Source organism: Hippopotamus amphibius, chromosome 17, assembly GCF_030028045.1.
Source record: "Hippopotamus amphibius kiboko isolate mHipAmp2 chromosome 17, mHipAmp2.hap2, whole genome shotgun sequence".
NCBI classification, from domain to species: Eukaryota; Metazoa; Chordata; class Mammalia; order Artiodactyla; family Hippopotamidae; genus Hippopotamus; species Hippopotamus amphibius.
In genome coordinates, this window is record NC_080202.1 from 24,783,631 (window position 1) to 24,805,462 (window position 21,832).

Consider the following 21,832-nt stretch of genomic DNA (forward strand, 5'->3'; position numbering starts at 1 on the left):
GGGCAAGTGGATCTTAATATTCAAAAGAGCCTAAATGATACTCTAAAATAACGCTGAATATCTAAAATCACTTTTCAAAAATTTTCTTCCAAAAGTAAAGTGGAAGAAAGGAAATTCCTTAGAGACAGTGATATTTTTCTCTTCATTTAAACAGATGATCGGTCTTAAGCATTACTTACCAATTTCCTTCCTTATTTCAAAGGAAACCACAGAGTATTAAATTTGGAAGAAATAATTCAGCACACAATTTCAGAATGCTAAGAATTTCACTTTTAGGGGAAAAAAATATTTTAAAACTATGAGCAAACCCTTGCAGAACTGCTGATCTTCAACCCAACCAGAAAATGCATTACTCAAAACCACTTACCTTGAGAAAATTCTTGACTCGCTCAGGATCGTAGCAGTTGCTTTCTCTGCAGATTCTTTCTACTTCTTTGATCTGCCCAGTCTTGCAAGCTGCCTGAATATATTTAAAGTGCACATCTGGGTCCTGACTAAAGTTAACAATGGATCCCAGAAAATAAAAAAGACCTTAAAGAAACAAATAATTGAAATTAAGCACAGGTGTACCTTTGAGAACGCCAGACCTGAAAAATACTTAAGCAATTAAAAAACATGTCAATTATACCTCAATTTAAAAAACAAGAAAACAAAACACAGTTATGCTGAATACTCCCAAATAAAAACTGGTTGCTCAAAAAGCTCAATAAGAATATTAAATAACCCACTAATCAGTTCAATAAATGGATTTGTACTTTAATCCCTACAGAACAGGAAATTTGATGTTTTCTAATAGTGAAGAAATAGTTAGGAGACAGCTACTTAATATCAAAGCTAATTATCATGCCATATTCCACATGAGAAATTTTAAATGAAGTCCACTATAGCTGGTGTGTTTCTATATGCAGTTAATAGGAAACACAGAAGAGTAGCTTACAAAAAAAAAAAAACCCCACACAAAAAACCCACACAAAAGACCCCGTGGTCCAGTGGTTAAGAATCTGCCTTTCAATGCAGCGGATGTGGGTTCGATCCCTGGTTGGGGAACTAAGATCCCACATGCCACGAGGCAACTAAGCCCATGCGCTCTAGAGCCTGCATGCCGCAAGACAGCCGATGTGCCTTAACTACTGAGCCCATGTGCTGTGGAGCCTGAGTGCCACAACAAGAGAGGAGCCTGCGCACCACAACAAAGACCTGATGCAGCCAAGTAAATAAATATTAAAAAAAAAAGAATTTAAAGCAGTGCTGTTCAACAGAATTTTCTGCAATGATGCAAATATTCTATATCTATCCTAATACAGTAGCCACTAACCACAAGTGGCTATTGAGTGCCTGAAATGTAGCTAGTGTGACTGAAGAACTAAATTTTTAATTGTATTCAACTTTACTTTAAATTCACATAGCTACATGTGGCTGGTGGCTACTGTACTGAATGAACAGTATAAATGTAGTGCATAGTTAATATATAGAAACTGAGAAAAAAAAAGAAAACTAGTAGAAATCTCTTATTCCTTCTGTCTAGAGCAGTACTACAAAAAGAGGGAGGAAAAGGTAAGTAGAGACCAGATTTTTGCTAATGAACCTAAAAGCCACCAACAGTGATTACATGAGTACTCAGCACAACAGTGGTTCTCAAGTGGGGGAGAGAAGGTTTTCTTCCCAGGAGACATTTAGCAATATCTGGAGACATTTTTAGTGGTCACAACTGGTGGAGCTGATGCTCCTGGCATCTAATGAACTGAAGCCAGCAATGCTGCTAAATATGCTGTGGGCATACAACGTATCTCGCAACTCAACAAATTATCCAGCCCAAAACGTCTGTAGTGCTGAGGTTGAGAAAACCTGCTACAGGGACAAGTCACAAAATTTCCTTGGCTAGAATCATTTGCCATTATAAGAATCAGACAATATAAACATGATCATTTTTCACCTGATCATTAGTATTTTCATTTTATACCATTATGACAAAGCTACTACATATATTTGTATCTTAAAATTCTGCTTTTAATTCACCTACAAAATATCTATGCAGATAGTCTTGTTCATTGCATGTCCCTAGAACCTGACACAGAAGATGCCTGACAACATATACTGAATAATAAGCCTTAAAATATCACAACAAAGTAAACTTGCAGAAAGAATTTCCAACAGTCTATACGACCATAACAATACCCCTCTTGGCTACCTTAAATAATTTAAAACAACACAAACTCCTAATTACCTTCAAAACTCTTGAAAGATTCAAAAAGTTCAATCAGAGACTGAGTGGAGAGTTGTTCATGGTACTTAGAAGCCACCTGCACACAGATCTGTAGATTCTGACGAATATTGGCAGAGAGCATGGCCCTGAGGCATTCCAGGGAGTCTTCTACTGATAAGGACCCAAAGTAATTCACTAACCACTAGAGGACAAAATAAATAAGTAAATAAATAAATGAATCAATGTTAAACCTAAGGGTGGTATGAAATTACTATCATTCAGTAACACACATTTTTGGTATACCAATTAATCATAACTAATAGTTATAGGTAAGAGCCTGAAATACCTCAGGGTTAAGCAGATGGGTGTGAACAACCGCACGCTTTATATCATATAAGTCAGTGAAATGTTCTAATGCACGCTGCAGCAGGCCAGCCTTTTCACACAGTTGAGCGATATGAGCCCGGTCATAATGCGTGAACATCTGATTCCCTAGAATAGCATCTGCGACCTATAAAACCATAAAAAGGATGAGTTTATTTTACCGTTCCACTTATACCAGTAACTCCATATCCAGATTACATATTAAGATTCAACAGTGAATTGATAAAGGAGAGAAAGTACAAAAGAATGTTAGCTAAATTTTCTAAAATGAGGAATAGGCACCTCAGTAGCTTCAAATAACCTAAGGAGCTCTGAGTAACTACAAAAACAGTGTTGGAAACATGCCTAAAACACATGAAAGCATGTACCTGAGGTGCATGCATAAGGTTCATCTCAAGCAACCTCGTCTGTAAAGGACCTTCAGATGGGCGATTATTTTTCAGGGCATCAAGCAAGAATGCAGTACACTGCTGAATGAGATTGTATTCCATAAACACATCGACAATCTGCAAAAAAAGATTTAAAGGAAATTGTTTTCAGATACTTAAAAACTGCTTTATGATACTGTTGACAATATATGTAAATAAGAGGAAATGAAACATTATCTTTTTCTTCACATATAAAACACTGCCAGATCAAATACCAGATTTAAAGAATATTATTTGGACAACATAACCTCATAATTTAACAATAAGTCTTTGTCTTCTGGAGTTACTTTTAGTTCTAGTAAAAACAACCACAAAATATTTCAAGATACTATATAACAGCAGAATATAAACTGATAGATTTAAAATTCTGATGACTGATTGGCTGATTGATTTATGCATGAATGCATGCCAGGCCACACGGGGATCCCTTAGTTCCCCAACCAGGGATGGAACCTGTACTGGCACAGTGGAAGCACAGACTCCTAACCACTGGACCGCCAGGGAATTCCCCAATGAACTACTTAAAACATACAAAAGCATAAAAATTAAAGAGTCTGTGACTCCCATTTCATACATGCATCTCTTCCCTCTCCCTTCACCTAGTGGCAGTGACTATCCTTTGTGTTTTATTATTCCCATGTATTTTTCATATTTTTAACACATATACCACTCTAAATGAGATGGTATTTGTTTTGCATGTTTTAGAACTGTATATAGACGGTATCTTACTGTCCATTCTTTGGCAACTTGCTTTTTTTGGTAACATACTTGAGGTTTATCCATGTAGATAAACGCAACTCTAATTTCTACAAATAGAGAAGTTAACCCATTCTTCTCTAAAGTTGTTTAACCTCAGATCCCCCCATTCTCTATTTAAATCAACATCTACAAATACATTTTAACTCCTTTACCTGTGTGATATCAGCAAGAGGTTCTTCATCCTGAACTAACATTTGAGCAAACTGCTGCCCCTGATCTGGACTGATTCGCATAACATTTCTCAGTAGGAAGATCCAGTCTGGGGTATATCCAACCTACAAACAGAAAAAACTTAAGCCCTGCTGCAAAGTTCCATTTTTATATCATTTAAAAGGCTTTTTCTACAACAGAATCTTGCCACTACAGGACTACTAGTAAAAGTACAAATTCAGTTTTAACTTAGAAGCTCAATTTGATCTTGGTTTATATAAGACAAATAGATACCTTGGGGATAATCTATTCGAACAAATAGCTATAAATTTTTATAAGTGGCTTATTCAGTGTCATTGACCACCAAAAACTTTGCTCTAACAGGTTAAACATGCCCTAGCAGCTTAAATTCTGTAAGCCATGCAAAGAGGAACCGTCTCCATTTTTGAAGTGTTATCCTATATGCGAGAGCCATAATAGCATTTTAATACTTTTCCAAGTAATTATAAAAATTTAAGACAGTTCACTATTAAAATCACTGAGAGTTTCTATACGCTAATTTCTCTCTTAATGTTTTAATGAATTTATGTTGAGAATTTGTTCCACTGAACTCACTTTTTTAGCATATAAAACAATCTTCTGGACTTGACCTGTTTCTGCAAAGCACTGAATGACTTTATTTGGGACATTAGCCCTTAGGTACACACTAAGTGCCAATGTAGGGTCCACAGATTTCACAAGGTCTCCCAGTTCTTCAGAGCATTCCAGCTGTCCAAAGGAAAAAGAGACAGTTTAGTAATCCAAGAGCTGTTTTATAAATGAGCAGTTGATACTACTTCCACTATAAATAATAACTAACATGAGAGGCACTTAGTTACTCACTTGTCCCAGAATGTATTATAAATATGCAGGGGTTATGGACTCTTGATTTTTGTATTCACAGCAATATCTCAGGAGAATTCTCCACACATTCTACTTAATCAAGGATAAAAACCCATCAAGACTTCACACATAGAGATACTACCAACTATCTTGTTAGGAATATAAATATTTAAAAAGCGGAATCTTGTACTTCTAACTATTAAGAATATTCAGATATCAGCCCCACATGGTCTCAATTTTTCAAGAATAATGAGGCTCCTAATGTAAAGTTACCAAATGAAAATCTGATATTCAAGGAGCCAGATGAGGCTTACCATAAAGACCATTATTAAAATTAGGATATAATCTGTATGTCTGAAGGCTCTAAGCTTCATTATCTTCTTGATTTTTGGATTTAAGGTTGTAAAACAGGATACTAATTTTACAAGGTCAGACGAAAGTTTTAGAATTGTTAGGTGGTATGCATGCAGACACCTTGCTCTGTACTACTCAATCTGCCTTAGTCAGCTGCCCAATCTGGAAAGCAGCTTCTCTAAAAGTTTTGCTATATATACTAGAGTTGATTTTCTATTTAATGATTATGTCAGAGAACAGCCCTTATCACTGATATTCAATAATGATAAGTTCTATCAGAGCCTATACCTCTCAACTGAACATGCTAACTAATGAAGAGTTGACCAGTGTCCTTTTTACCACAAATGAATCCTATATGACCATTTACCAAAAAAGATAATGATACCCAGAAAGCCTTCACATTGCCTTATTAGTCAACTCAGTTACCTTGGCTGTTCCCATCCTCCCTTATCTTAAACAATTAGGATGGACCTCAAACATTCGCTATGTGGCTAGTAACTATTCTTCAGGAGACTCCTGTCCAGGGATCCCAACTCTGAAGTACTATCCTCCAATATCCTATAAGATTGCCAGAAGCTGGGTCAAAAAACAAGGACTCAGAATTAGTAATGTAAAAGTATTACCAACATACACTAAAGCCAAAAGCTCTAACATTAAAAGTTATTCACTACTTGGAGTGCTTTAAACAGTACCACCTCAGTTCTTGACAGAATAAGACATGGCAATTCAATATTGCCACTTCGTGGAGAAAGGCTTTCTGTGGAATAATAAAAAAAAAAAGGAATAATACCACTAATGGATTGTTTAAACTTGTTAGTTGCCTTGTTTTCTAAAGCACATTTTCCCATAATGTGCTCTAGAAAACATAATACCATTAGATGCTCTATGTAAAAAGAAATTAGTAAGTACTGAGTGAATATAAAAGGCACAGAGAAATCCTACAGAAAAGAAAGCTGGTTAACAACAGTTTTTAAAGGTTCATATTTAAATAATTTCAAGAAATTCAGTTAAATATTTTTTCATGTAACACCAGTTGACATTCTGTGAGATCACTCTGGGAATCTGTACCACTGCTAATCACACAGCCCTGCTGTCTTATTAACGTATTTCTGATTCAACATGTTTTATTTAACATCTCCCTTGCACACCCAAACATGGTTATTAGCAGCAAATACCGCAATTTCGGTACCTGGGAAGTTCTAAAAGGAAAGATATGATGTTGTATGGTTGAAACTACTGTGCATATCAAGTCTGGGATGCGGGAGACAGGAACATATTCTTATGTCCAACAGAGGGTTACATATGTTGAAAAATATAAATGCACAAAGTGTCTCACACTAACCTTTTCCTAAAGCAAAAGGATAGCAACTTGCTTCCAGGTTAGTAGTTTTAACCACCTAGCAAGCAACCCGGGATTCCACTTTAAAATAAAGATATGCTACCCTCAATGTGCCACAAAAATAAATACATTTTCAAAAGGAAATAAGTTTATGTATCTCATGAAATGTCTTTTCTTGTTCTATTCCTACAAACAATAAATAATGGATGGAGATGTTTTGGCACAGCCTATATTTTTAACTTGCTAACATGGTATTTAATCAAAGCAAAAATATGTTAATGTAAGTTAATATACCTTATCTTCTTTTAACCATTTCTCCAAAAGCTGTTTCCGCCCTTGCTGAAGTACAGGCCTACACAGTTCTAAGGATTCATATTTGTTTAGCTGGCCCTGGTCCAAAAGGATTCCAAAGTACTGAAGTAGGGGAGAAGTTTGACCTGGCTGGGCTGGGACACTCTGGAACCGACGGATGGTGTCTGGGGTACGAAGGATTCCCTTTAAGAAACAGAAATGTTAAAGACTCCTTTTAAAGATCATCCAACATCACACTAATAACTCCATGGGTCTCTTAAGTCAATTTAAAAGGCATGATTCCATCTACTAAGACCAAATTTCAAATCTTCAATATACTGAATAGTAAAGATTCAGTCAATATCTGTCAAACTTCTGGTTCAATTTTATGAGATTATTTTGAACCAGAAACACACCAACCTAATTATAATGCCAATATGTAAGAGAGTAATAGTTAAGAACTAACTATTATTCCAGGTTCACATTAGGTTAAGTGGGAATTTCATTACTCTGGTCAGAGAGTAAGGTGTTAATTCAGTCCAACGTAACACAAAGATGATGAGGATAAATTCAGCTCAACTTCAAACAACTCCTACCATAAACCGAGCAGGATCTGTTTAATGTTCAACTTTTAGAAATAAAATCAGTAGCTATCATAGGTAAGAGCAAACAGTATAACAACTAAGTAACCAAACAGTACTACATCTACGTAAATCAGAACTTGTTAGATCTGCACGTCATTCTGACACCTTGAGTTTTAAAAAGCTAACCAAATCTAGAGCACAGAAAACTAATTAAATCTAGAGGCACTGACAAGCAACTCATTCTACTGGAAAGCATATCCTAATAAAGATTAGTTGCTCTGTGGAAAGCTGGTTCCAACTCTAACAGTATTACAAATAGAGCATATTAGCATTAATCCAATCATGGCAACTTCATGTTCATAACTGTTTACCTTTGGTGCATTAGCAGCCACCTTTGCTGCCTCTGAGTAATTTCCCTGGGCAAAAAGAGCATTAAATTTCCGGGCAAACAGTTCTTCAGCACCAGCTAAGTTGTTACGTACAGCCATTCTCAGAGCCAAATCAGGATTTTGTAGGACATTGGTGATGTAAGGGATTATGTTTTCTTCTTCCACACATACTGAGAGAACCTGCAATTGAAGAGCTAATGAATAGCTGCAATGTGTTCACGTGAGTATCACTGATACCAAATCCATCTAGAGCTGATGACTACTGAGCCACAAAGGTAATAAAATTGTGACAGCTGCTTTCTTACTGCCATTTAAAAAAAAAAAAAGAGGGCCGAAAAGAAGACTACGGGGTGCTAAGCCATTCGTGGGTTCCTAAAATATGGCCACCTTATAATATAAGTAACTCCCTTCTTCGTACTGTCCAAACTCTAATTGCTTTGCTACCATCCATTCATTCTTAACATGGTATGGGCTCACTTGGAAGAAGTTGAAGGTATATTCCTTTTAACTCTAGGATTTTTCAGTAATTTTAATTACATTTACATTCCCAGAGTCCAGATTATATACTCAATGAGGGGAGGCCCACTGAATCCTCATGCACCTTATATACTGCAAGGTATACAGTAGGTGCTTGATAAATGTGGCACCAGTAAAGAGCAACTTCTAATTGCTTCTTTTTGAAAAACAATTACCTACCCTCAGTCCTCCTAGCAAGTCACCATCACAGAACACTGATCTACTTGCTTAAAAGCTGAATTTATGTCAACTGCCAAAGAGAATGGGAGCCCTTCACTATTCATCCATTCCTCTCCCCAGCACCAGAGCTGGTTATACACCCCAACTTATAAACTACTTATACTACCCCCAACAGCAGTTCTCATACCAGTATTTCTCATCTAAGTGTTTCTCAGTCACTATTCCACATAAGGAAAGGGACTTATCTTTGTTTAACTGTATTATTAGCACCAGGCAGTGTTTAACATACAGTAAATGCTTAATATTTGTTAAATAAATGAGAACTCAATAACCAGATAGGTAATATCTATTTGCCTGTTCTATTATTCCTTTTGAGGAAAATGAAGATATTTTAACCTGCAAAATTGTTTCATTTCTACAGGTCTGACACCAATCCCCAAAAGCTTAGGCCATCTTATATCTGCAATGTGTCACTCTACTCCATATTAAGACGTACCTTTTTAAAAAAAGGAAGAATTACTTTCTTTATAGTCATTTGCGTTCCTGACTCCCATCTTTAATACTTACCTCCTAGGAAAAACAAGGAAGATGAACAAACCTACTTCTAACTATACTTTCTGTAGTCTTCACCAAACATCAAATCCATAGTTTCATCTTCGTCCTATTTTTAGACTGTACTAGCAGATTTCTAGAAACCAGTACTTAAGATCTACAGGGGACAAAGAAGGTTCCTATATCTTCTAAAGTACTCAGTTCTACCAAGTTCAGAATTTAAGCTAGATATTGGCAATGATGTCATCTTGATCACTTCTGATTTTTCAACCAATAGAAACCACACACGCATTCCTTCAGGGCACAGGTCCAGCTACAGTGGGCGCTGATCAAAAGAGTAAAGCCCTGAGGCCTAAAGGTTACTGTCATCTTCTTATTCAAAGCAGCTGGCACAGAAAACTTGTGGGGGGAAAGGGAGGAAAATGATTCCCAGAATCAAAGTTATGAATATTAAATATATATATAAAATTATTCAAGATACTTTAGTTAAAACAATAGTCTCTGGCTTAACAAATTCATGATTATAAAATTATCATTAACTTAGTTCACCAGAAGACCTATTCATTCTTGATTTTTCCAAGAGAGACACATGAAACTGAATAAATGAACGCTACTGAATTTTTAAAGCAGCTTTCGTGCCAGACAGTGACTGGTGTAGAAATACAATTAAACAAAGAAAAGCCCCTTTCCTAAGGGAGAAGAGTCACTGAAACAACTGTAATTCACTGTGGTAAATGCCACGAGGAGGGCTCCCTAAGATCCAAGGACATAAAGCAGAAGCACCCAACCAGGTGTGGAACTGAGGGAGAGGATGGTAAGTAGGGAAAGACGCCCTCTCTCTAGAGTATTTCTCTCTTTATATACATACCATTTTCTGGAAATTAATAGAATAAAGGAGGAAAAAACCTATTTATTTCTTTTGCTTAATATCTAGGAAAAATACTAATCTGGAGGAAAACTAGTAAAAGGCAAGGTCAATAACAGTATTGTTTTTGAAAATTTAACTTTTTTTTTTTTTTTTTTAGGGAAAAAGATACCTCCTGGTATATTTTAAATCACATTAAAACACTAAAACACAGAAAAAGGATCACTTGTGTTAGGTTGTGTGAGAAGGTATGTCAAATGTGACAAATTCAGAACAGCTAATATACTCCCTAATCGGATAACTTCAAGTACCCCACTGAACATATCATAGTCACTGTAACATATCACCTTCCAAGCTTAAACATTTAGTAATAACTAAAGAGGTGGGAAAAAAGATGTAGGAAGAATTCTTTTCCTTGTAGTTGATAATTTGTCTTAGAGATCATGGGAAGAAAACCCCTATAAAAAGTATAGTCTGGGAATTCCCTGGTGGTCCAGTGGTTAGGACTTGGCCCTTTCACTCCTGGGGCCCAAGTCCAATCCCTGGTCAGGGAACTAAAATCCCACAAACCTCAGGGTGCAGCCAAAAAAAAAAAAAAAAAAGATACAGTCTGTCAAATGTGAACCTACTAGTTTCTCTGCATGAAGAGTCACTTCTCTTGGTAACAGAAAGACACAAACACAATCCTAGGTGGATATACTGTATGTCAAATAGTTTCTTTCTCTGAGATAGTGTTAAACAGAGACTATATCATATGCTTCTGCATTTTTAGGTATATATTATTTTCTGATATCCAAAGTTACCACTTACTTTTTGAAAAAAGCTAACAGTAATAAGTGCTATTTTATCACTTAATTTTCAAGGTTTCCTTACTTGTCCCTTTCTGTTTACTCCAATTATTCCAGCTGTGGCTTCATGAGGTGCAGTAACAAAGATTGTTTCTCCACTGATTCTATTCATGTAGATGCAGGTCCCGGTCTCAAGATCATAGAGGTGGATATAACCATACTTAGTAATCAAGAATACTACATCATGCTTTTCACTGATCTGTATATGTATATAAAAAAAAAAATCAACACTTCAGTAAAATAATGAATCTATAAACAGAAAATTTAGTCCAATTCCATTTTAGAGATGGTGAAATTCTAGAACACTGACAAGAGGCTTCATGAAAAATTAAAAGCTATTATTTACGGTTTCCTCATTTTTACAGCAAATTCAAATATGGGACATCCCAAGCTCTTAAATAAAACACAAAAATATTAATAAATTGTATAAGATAAAAGAGAAAAAAATAAGTTTGAACAACTTGGGATAAGCCAATTTATATATTACATGAAAGTAAGAGTATTACTTTATAGAGTTTAACTAACAAACTATTTTTGAGTAAAGGCGCCACTTAAATTATATTGACAGTAGTAATTTTTGAATTAATTGTGTTAAGAGGAGAGATTTTAAGTTCATTTGCTTTGCTTAAAATATATATATTGCAGGACTTCCCTGGTGATCCAGTGGTTAAGAATCTGCTTTCCAATGCAGGGGACACGGGTTAGATCTCTGGTCGGGGAACTAAAATCCTACATGCTGCGGGGCAACTAAGCCCGCGTGCTCTAGAGCCTGAGTGCCACAACTAGAGAGCCCACATGCCACAACTAGAGAGAAGGCCACATACTGCAACAAAAGATCCCGCATGCCACAACTAAGACCCGATGCAGCAAAATAAAAAAAAAATACCTGCATTGCAACAGGAAAGTCATTTTGTGCTTCTGGAGGAAAGAAAACATCCACTGCCTTCTTTGGAAAGGGTTGGTTCCCTGTAGGTGGTGTGCCAACTTCAATGATATGTAACTGTTGAAAAGAAAATAAAAACTATGATCAACTGCGAAAAGGACCATAGCAGCTTTATTTGTAGCCCCAAACTAAAAACAACCAAAATGTCCTACAACAGGTGAACAGTAAACTATGTGGTACAACCACACCATGGAACACTCTTCAGTAACAAAATGAACTTTCACGGACACTATGCCCAGTGGGAAACACAAAAAGAGGCCATTCTCAGATCACATATTACATGATTCTATTTATATAGCATTCTTGAAGAGAATTCTAGAAATAGAGAGTAAATTAATGATTTTCAGGGGCTAAAGATTGTGAGGGAGAGTTAAGTGGTTGTGACTGTAACAGGGTAGCAAGAGAGAAATCTTTGTGGTGAGGGAGTAGTATGTATCTTGAATCTATTCATGATAAAATGACACGATTATACAACTGTACCAATGTCAACTTCTGGTTTATCTACTGTACTACATAGCTATGCAAGACGTAACCTTTGGGGTAAACTAGGTAAAGGGCAAGGGATCTCTCTGTACTGTCTTTGCAGTTTCCTATGAATAATATGTATTATTTCAAGATAAAAACTTTAAAAAGTCAGTAGAATAGCTCAATCAATTACACCTCAATCTACTTTAAGAATGGTAAAACAATACCCACAAAAGGGCTTTCTCATGGTTTTTGATTATAATTTAGTTTTTCCAAATAGAAATCTAACTCGTGTTGTTAAACTCTTCTCCGCCCACACCTACGCTAAACACAGATAAGTATACACCTCAGCTGAGTTGTCGCTCTAATCATACACCTCAGAAATTTGGGTGAGAACGTTCTGGTTTAAAATGTCTGAGTGAGCAAGGCAAGAGAAAGCAAGTGATGTCAATGAAAGAGTATTATATATTTTGCTAGTCATGTCAGGAATGGACTAAAGCAAACAATAATTCAGTTTCCAAGACATATAACCATATGAAAGTTATAGGGTCTCATCCTTAATTAGGATGACTAGCCATTCTGAAAAAATGTCTTCCCTAAAAAAACCACGGCAGACTACAAAAGATATAGCACAATATATCAAGTAGGCTCAAGAACCTATAAACTAGTTTTCAGATACTACAAAACAAAAATGATATGCAAGGTTTTTTCTCAGGAGGACTTTTCAAAAAATGTCACAGCCTTATGTCTTAATGTATCTAACTTCTAATACCTATGTCTTTTTGTTTAAATTCCATCAACTCAGACCTAAATATCTAAATTGGGTTTTCTATCCTTGTCATACTGAGAGGTAGGAATATTCCTCAGTTCAGGGATTGTTACTCTGAAATTTCAGGCAGAATTCTACCTCCGTGCATATGTTCCCTACCCGCTTAGAGGCTATCAATTACCGTATTTTAAGCAATCTCTATTTTGATTTTTAAAAAAACTACTTAGCATGGAAAAATATTAAGACTTCAGAGATTGTGCTGTGGCAGTGAGAACAACAGTCAAATTGAGTTCCCAGGGGCACCTGTGGCACCCAGCAGTGCAATCGTAGCAGCAGCACGTCCTCAGAGCTCTGTGGCAGGGCTCTTGGCTGCTGCTCACCCTCCCTTACTCCTCCTAATTTTCCAAGCTTGGTTCTAAACCTTCCTAGCTATTATAAACTATCAATTATCCTTTCATTAATTTTTTTATGCTCTAATCAACCACACCCTGTTTCTGTTGTCTGCAACTAAGAACCCTACAAAGTACTTCAATTTGTCCAGATGATTTCAATGTATAGTCAGGGTTGAGAAGCTCTGATTTAAGGCAATGGTACTGAAAATTGTGGTCCACATTCTATCTAGTCACCTAGAGCACTTAAAATGCACATTATGAGCTCCAATCAGACTCTAGATGGGTACACAAATGTACGTTTTAGCCACCCTAGTGATTCTTATGCACAGTAAAGTTGAAAACATCAAATTAAGGCCTTTAGTAAAGGCGATGAAAATAAAGTCCTACTACAAACAGCTGATACAAATAAGTTGTTAAAGAACATTCATTTTAGACAAGTATCACTAGAAACAGAATTTAAACAAAGTCACCATAAATCTGAATGTTAAAAACAAATTATTAAGAAAGGGAGAAGACCATGCTGAAATCAGATAACAAATCAATTAGTAACAGAAAGACAAAAGACAAGTTCTCACTAAAATAATTTCCAAAGGCAAAACTTACCTTCCCTCCAGCTTGACCCCGTACTGCAAAACAAAATAACGTCGACTCTTCTGCATTTCCTTCCATCTTAAACTGTGCGAAGCTAGCTGCATGTCCTTCAATGGGCTGAGACACTTTCCTGTCTACAGAATATAACTGCATAGCTCCTACCACACGATTTTGCTACAAAAGATCAAGCAGAATAAAGTTTGGGGACCCAATGAATCAGTAACTCCCAGATTCAACAACTCGTGAAATAATCACAATGCTTTATCAACTTTAGAAGGATTTACAATTCCTTGTTAGTCTCTCAATGTAGATTTGGTACTTAATTTAAAATTTAGCTGCAAACCTTCTCTTATTAAAGCTTAACATGAATGTTTAAAATGTGCCTCATATACAACCATCTTTTTATACTATCTTTAAAAAAAGAAAGATATAGCAGTACTCATTCTGCAGAAAATATCCACAATAAATTCCAAATCATTCATACAGGAACTCAATATCCACTCAACCTGCAAATAAGACCTAAAAACACCTTGGTAAGAGTACTCTGAACTGTAAGGTAGTATCAAGGCATTAAGTCAGCAACCTTTATTTCTTAAAAACAAAGAAAGGGAAAAAAAAAAAAAGTCTTCCAAAATAAGTCAGATTTGCAAAGAACACCTAATTTCAAAATAAATTGCATTCTGGGCACATAAATTCTCTAGACCTTTTCTTCATTAAAAACTAGAAAAGTGTTACCTGTGCAGATATGCCAGTCAAAAGTAACCACTTTTGCTTTGCATCAGTACGATAATTGATAATCTGGCATCCTGCAAGGCTCGAATGGCGATCAAACATTTTCACTGGCTGAGACTCTCCTTCCATGCTCCAATGATAAACTGCATTATCCGTAACAAGAGCAACCGTATTCAAAGAGATCCATTTCCAGAAGGTGACATCATCAGTCATGGTATGGGCCTTCATTTTACTTTTCATTTCAATGTTAAATATCTGAAGAGTTTTCCCAGCTAAAAACAAAATTAAGAATTATGAATCACTAAGAAAGTAAAGTTCAGGATAAATTAATATCTAGCTAGACTAGACTATCTCTGCAGCAAAATCTGTTAACTTCCAAACAGATCGGTTCTATAGTGAGACTAATAACCAACTACAGAAGTCCCAGCGACAGACCAGCAACCACTGAAGAGAAAGCTGAGACTGAGCAATCTATACCTAAATGTGAAGCAAAAACTCTATCACCTCTAATAAAGACATTTAAAACAGATAATGACTTCCAAATCCCAACTAAAAATGAGTCTAAAGAACAGCTCACTTAATGATGGAAAACAAGTTGTAATCTTCATACTTAATTAAGAATGTTTACCCATAAACTAAGTTAATGGTAGGTACACAGAAGAAAGCAAATCTGATTCAAGCACATGGGGAAAATGTTTTTGTTTTTTTTTTAAAGGCAGTCACCACCCCCCCCATTCAACTAAATCTTGCGGACACTTCTTTTTGGAAGAGGATCTACTTCAACTCTACCTTGTACCACTAGCACATAAGAGAAGTGCATGCTACATTTAATTGGTTTAAGATACAAAGGGAAGGTAGAGGTGCTGGAGGAAAGGAAAGGGAGACAAAGGAGGAGTTTCAGATGTTATTATGCCAGAGATAATACAATTTAAGCTTCACCCAATTAAGACAGCAAACATTTAGTAAAAGAAGGATGAAATCTGCCGTGAATGTTAAGAGTTCACAGAGTCAGATGCAAAGGCTTGTACTTATAATTTGAAATTCATCACAGTCAGAAAAGTGATTTGGTTTAAATTAACAGATGTCAAAAGCCCAGAGCTGGCACTAGGCTATCTAGTTCAGATTAGTCCTTAGAGACTAAGGAAAACTCCATCACTGAGCCACAGAGATTCTGGCTCCTGAAGAACAAAAATTATATGATAGTATGGGGGTAGGGATGGAGAGAGGGATGGGACAGGACACAAAACATACAGCTTTGTATCACGACCCTTCTTAATTACTACATGGGTAAAAACTTCTTCCATAAAATGAAGAATGTTATTCCCATCCCACACAATAGGTAAACCACAACCAGACTTGAACAATTGTGAGAGTTATAGTCCTGTTTATAAAAAGAAACCAAGGGATTTGAAACTGGATTCAGAAGGAAGCAGTATTTGGGAATGACTTACTTTCCTCTGCTGTTTTTCCCAACCCCTAGTCAATTACATGTTTTATTCTTTACATGAAAGAGGTTGGAGTATATGTACATGGGGTGGTTTCGGGAAGAGGGCAAGGGATGACAGCTTAACTCTGTAATGTACACATACAGGCACAAATCTATAATGGTAATATTGTACTATGCTCAGAAAATCTTTTCAATTAATTCTTTTTATAGAACAGGACAATAACTAACACAATCTAATTTAAAATAACTCACCATCTGCACACATAAGAAAGCATTAAGAAATGTGATAAAATAACAATAACATTAAAAATAGAAAAGAATTTCGAGAAAATTAAAACGATGGCCTTTTAATAGAGGTGTGAGAGCTGCTAAGCAGTTGAATTTAAATTCTTTAAGGAGGCTGAAGGGAGCTTAATACCCTAAAGTATAAATATGTATTGTTTAATAGAAGCAAATAATAGATCGCTGCCACAAAACGAGTATCCCAAGTAAAAGCTGGACCATCTTTCCTTGAGAGGAGATCAACTCCCATCTTGGATATGTAATGCTGACTTACTTGTTTGACTATGCTTGCCCCCCACCCCTTGCACAAGTAATTTAATCTCCAACCAGTGTCACTACTAAATACAAAGTGTAAATCATGTGAGGAAAAAAAAAGTCTATTTAACTACTTCACACCTCTAACAAGTCACCCACAAATTTATCAAGAAATCACTAGGAGTCTGAACTCTTCCTCCTATTACCAAGAAGAAAAACAACAAAGCAAAAAATAAGCACTGAAACATCTCTTTCAGATTCAGCCAGTTTGTTACCTAGCCCTCTTAAAAACCTCTGCTTTAAACAGTCAATTACACTCTCAGTCTAAAGTTCAAAGGAAAAAAATTAACACAGACTCCCAGAGTATGAGGTTCTCTGAACTCTGTTTAGACTGACCAGATGTACAGCTTCCTATTGTGACAATTAAAAAGTTAGTCGAAATAAACTCTAACATCACTGATTCCAAAAGTTTAATACCCACCTATCTACACACATACTTTTAAAAAGAGTATAAATTCAAGCCATTTTTAAACTTGATGATCTAAATGAAACACAAGCCTGAAGTATAAAAAAGGCACAGCAGGAGAAGCAAGTTTATTATCATAACAAATTTCTAATATTAGTAAAGTATATTTTATTCCAGAATATGAATCACTAATTTCTTATGTCTTCTGTATATGGAGTTATGTTTTCAGTACAACTTTGATACTGTAGGTATAAAATTTAAATTCATTTAATCTAAAACATAAAATTTTCCAAGTAGATCTACGAATAAAGACATTTCACACAAATATGCCAAGTGAAAGTCGTGAAAGTTTAGTTAAAAATCAAATACAGTAACACCTTTAACTCTGCAGATCTATTTAACCAAACCTAATCAATATACTAAAAACAAATAGATCCTAATTATTATGTTGAATAAATTATACATAGGAAGAGTATTAAGAAGATAAAACCCCACAATCTTTTTATACCTTTTAGTGCAATTACTTTGCTGGCTGGATTCATGATGGCGCTGTCTGCTGAAATTGGTCTTCGAATTGGATTACTTGGGTCATTCATATCAATAATTACCACCTGGGCCTGCTCTCCTACTTTCTCTCTAATGCAGATGAATTTGTCTGACTCCATAGTCAGGGTACTGAAGCCAATGTTTGCTGGGTTTATACCCAGGTTCTGGAGCTGAGGGGGAAAAAAACAAAAAATATTAATAAATCATGTTACAAAGTTAACTAGAAGACTTGATATTTATGTACTGTTATCATTATAAATCCTCACTTAACCATTATTGCTTCAAGCTCAACAGTGACAACTCCATTACATTGATTCAAGTGAGGCAATTAATATAATGGACCTTCTCTCTTCCAACAAATATGGCATTCAATTGTTTTGTTATAACCTTGTAGTTGTAACTTGAGGTGCGTAACCCTCTGGTTACCACTAAGAGGCAGAATAAACAGATATAAAGATAAAGGAAAGAGCTACATCTGAGAGCTAGCCTTTATGGGTCAAGGGACCTGAGGTAATCAATATTTCTTGGTTTAAGATCTTTGAACTACTGGATCTGTCCTAATTCCCTTTAGCATTTAGTGGTTACCTGTTCATATGCATTGGACTTCAGGAATCTGAAAATTAAATTACAGCATAAAACGAGAGGTTTAAAAATTTCATAGGGTTCTTGGTCTAAAGGAACTTGGATTAGCCAGCGCAGACAAAAAACAAAGTTACAGTACTTTGCAAAAAGTGCCAAAACAAAGATGTAAGAGAGATCCAGTCACAGGAGGCCTACAGGCAAGGGAATGAATGTATTTAAGGGAAGAAAACTAAAAAATGCTCAACAGAAGGAAGAACAAATGCTAAGGCCTAGAGAGATAAAAGTGTGGTCTGCTAAGGCAACTATAAGTACTTCTGTAACACTGAGTATAGACTATGAAAGACTTTCAGAGTACAGAATTAAAATTATAAACACAAGCAAGGGCTAGACTGATAAGCTAGATGCACCCCATTAAGAATCCTGAATCTGTCCTATAGGTAAAGGAAGCTACTTACGGATTTTAACAAGGAAAATAGTGGAATCAGATTTGCTTTGTGTACTCAGAAGCTATTAAAGTATTTGCTAAGCCAATATATAGGATCTAAAGATGGTAGGTCTTTGAAAACTAGTTAAGTGTGTAAGAACAAAAGGCACTTGTTCTGGAGATTCCTACCAGAGTGGGTCATTTCTCTGGGTGACTAAATGTAATATAAAAGATTAAGTAACACTCAAAGGCTACCTGAAGGCTTTCTCAGCTCTGATCAGCCTAGGGTGTTTTGTTTTTTTTCCCTTTCCTCCAACACATAACAAATTCACATGGAATAAAATACGAACAAAAATGAAAAAGCACAGGAAAAAAAAAAAATCAAGTCTTCCTCCTGCCTTTGTTCCCCAGATAGCCAATTTCCCTTCCCAGAGACCATCACTGTCACGACTCTCTTATGGGCTGGCTGAACCAAATTAACTGTATTTTCCTTAAATTCTTTTGTCAAACTCTTCTGCCAATAGTGCTTAACTATGACCGGCCAGGATCTCAAAAAGATACAACATAAGATTAAGAGGCTACATTTTACTTTCACTTCCCTCTTCTACCTCAATGACTGCAGGTACAACCAATTATAAAGCATAATTATGGTAACTTAGTCACTGAATATCAGGGCAAGGAAACAAGCAATTGTCTAACTATTAACACAAACATGGTAATAAAGTAGAAGATTAACTAGCTGTATAAGCTTAAGTATACGCTGCAATGCAAGGCAAGTACACAAGCTGTGAGATATATAACTTATAAATGAGTTTGGTTACAACAAAACTTTATGAATTCTCAATTTTTATTTCTTCCTAACTTGAATTTTTATTGACTTTTAGTTTCAGAACTAATGGAGGAAGATAAATATAAGTGGTCCTCAAAAATATACGAAGGGACTGTGTGGGAGCTTAAGGGAAGCCTTGTACAAACCAAGTTGTCCGTCTAATTTCACAGGAGGTGGATACATCTATTTTTCTGAGTAGACCAGTCCTCGGACTCGTAAATTTAATTGATAGTTACCATTCCAATAATTAAGAAAAAATCCAGTAGATCCTAGAGCTCCCAGAACTATATACGTAAGAACAAGTTATCTTCTGAACAACTCTGTAAAATAAGAATTCTATGCTTCTAAGTCACTACCAAGCATTCACCTAAGGCAATTTTGAGTCTCAACTGTCACAGCTTAAATCTTACAATCTGAGAAAGTAAAAATAAATAGTGCTAGTCAAATAGTAAAATTAAAAGTAAAATAAGGATGCAAACCACAAACACTACTAATTGAACCCATAAATGACTCTAATAGATTCCTTTTTACCCCTCCACATAAGAGGCATGCACAAGACAACTGTAAGAGAAGCAAACACTATTAGAAAAGACAGTAAAGAGGAGGTAAAAAAGTAAGTCAAGAAATATGTGTTTCTTATTCCCAGCTAAATCTCCAGATAAATGCAGCAAGAAAGGCATGTTGTCAAAATTTAGCACTAACATTCAGCCTCAGACCTGTTTTATTTGCAGAAAAGGCAAAGATTTGGTTCAAAGTAGGTGGGGTTCCTATACTCCTCACAATGTACATAATCCTTATATTCTATTCTCATTAAACACAATCTACCAAGAAAGCTATGCACATATAGTTTCAGTCTTCTCTGTCAAGAATGTACTCCATGTGAAACAGACCTACATCCTTTATTTTAAAAACAAAATTAAACAAAAGGTCGGTGGCATATTCTCACCAACCTACACATTTAAACATTTTAAGGCACATACTTAAGTAATGCCCATTTACACAACTTAACAGGAAACGTCTCCTTCCTAAAAAGCCTCTCCCAGTTGTTAGAATAAGTGACAGAACTTCAAGTGACCTATTCCTATAGAAAGTTAAATTTGTTTCCTCCTCTTCAACTAAGGTCAGTAAGATTTTTCCTTACTGGTGATACTTTTCAGTCAGAATACCCAAAACACTGAGCAATTCTTCCCATATTTTCCTAGGATATATTCATAAGGGAAACATCCCCAAACAGTCATAGGACAGACAGGTCACCATCTTTAATCACAATTCTGGCTTAGGTGCACATAAAAGTGTTATATTACGAGAGTGAGTCAAAAATTACCCGCACACCAGTTATATTAAAACTTCTGTTGGCCCCACTGTCTTATAAGTGCTTTCCATTCAAGGCTACTGTCTCCCCAGTCACTGCTGTGCAGATGTGAACGTGTTACATCAGTTCATTTGTAACTGTGGCGAGCAAAAATGGATGCCCTGCTTGTGATCCGCACGAAAGAGCAGCGTGCAGTGATTCGTTTTTTGTGGTCTGAGGGTGTACGTGGTGCCGTTATATGGTGCCGTTATTTACCGAATACTTTGTGTGCAGTATGGAGAAAGTGTTTTGTCGCAGAGAAGTGTGTATGAATGGATAGATATGCTTATTGAAGAGCTGAAGCCTAAACTTCAGATTAAACACAGAGGACTGCTATCCAAAGGCATTGTGATCTTCCAGGACCACACATGTCCTCACACTTCTGCCCATACTGCTGACACTCTGCAAAAACTTCATTTTGAGGTGTTAAAGCATCCTCCCTATAGTCTTGCTCTTGCTCCATCGGACATTCACCTGCTTGGTCCCCTGAAAGCAGGCCTATGGGGACAAAGATTCACTTCCGATGAAGAAGTGAAGACAGCAGTGCATTCATGGCTCACAGCTCAGCCTAAAACATTTTTTAATGAGGGAATATGAAAGCTTGTTGACAGATGGACAAAGTGGATTGAAAAGCAAGGAGATTATGTTGAAAATGATGTATCTGCCTTTTCCAAAAGTTAACTGAAATAAATTCTACAGCAAAGTGTGGATAATTTTTGACTCATCCTTGTAGATAACTGTGTCTAGTAATATTCGTATAGATTAAAACTTTAAAATACAACATAGGGAATTTCCTGGCAGTCCAGTGGTTAGGACTCCGTTCTTCCACTGCTGGGAGCCCTGGTCAGAGAACTAGGATCCCGCAAGCCATGCAGCGCAGACAAAAAAAAAAAAAAAATCAAAAGCCAAAAAACACCAAAATGTTTTTAAATATTTTTCATTTTCAAAAAAGCACACACTAGCCATAAAATATTCTAGTCAATTATAAAGGTCTGATGGTGTGTGGGCTACCTACCACAGAAACTGAATTACAG

General features: G+C 36.1%; 1 protein-coding gene across 4 annotated transcripts in view; it reads right to left on the bottom strand.

Annotated features, from left to right (window-relative positions):
• CLTC (clathrin heavy chain) overlaps positions 1–21,832 on the bottom strand; it is a 66,234-nt gene that overhangs the window by 28,839 nt on the left and 15,563 nt on the right. For all 4 annotated transcript variants that reach the window (XM_057714281.1, XM_057714280.1, XM_057714279.1 and 1 more), the window contains 13 exons: positions 17,575–17,782; positions 14,620–14,888; positions 13,897–14,058; positions 11,611–11,724; positions 10,750–10,923; positions 7,746–7,943; positions 6,794–6,994; positions 4,540–4,692; positions 3,927–4,049; positions 2,956–3,093; positions 2,550–2,714; positions 2,225–2,405; positions 368–531 (listed from right to left, as the gene is read on the bottom strand). In XM_057714281.1, the coding sequence (XP_057570264.1) occupies positions 368–531; positions 2,225–2,405; positions 2,550–2,714; positions 2,956–3,093; positions 3,927–4,049; positions 4,540–4,692; positions 6,794–6,994; positions 7,746–7,943; positions 10,750–10,923; positions 11,611–11,724; positions 13,897–14,058; positions 14,620–14,888; positions 17,575–17,782 (2,250 nt within the window). The remainder of the gene's footprint in view (positions 1–367; positions 532–2,224; positions 2,406–2,549; positions 2,715–2,955; positions 3,094–3,926; positions 4,050–4,539; positions 4,693–6,793; positions 6,995–7,745; positions 7,944–10,749; positions 10,924–11,610; positions 11,725–13,896; positions 14,059–14,619; positions 14,889–17,574; positions 17,783–21,832) is intronic.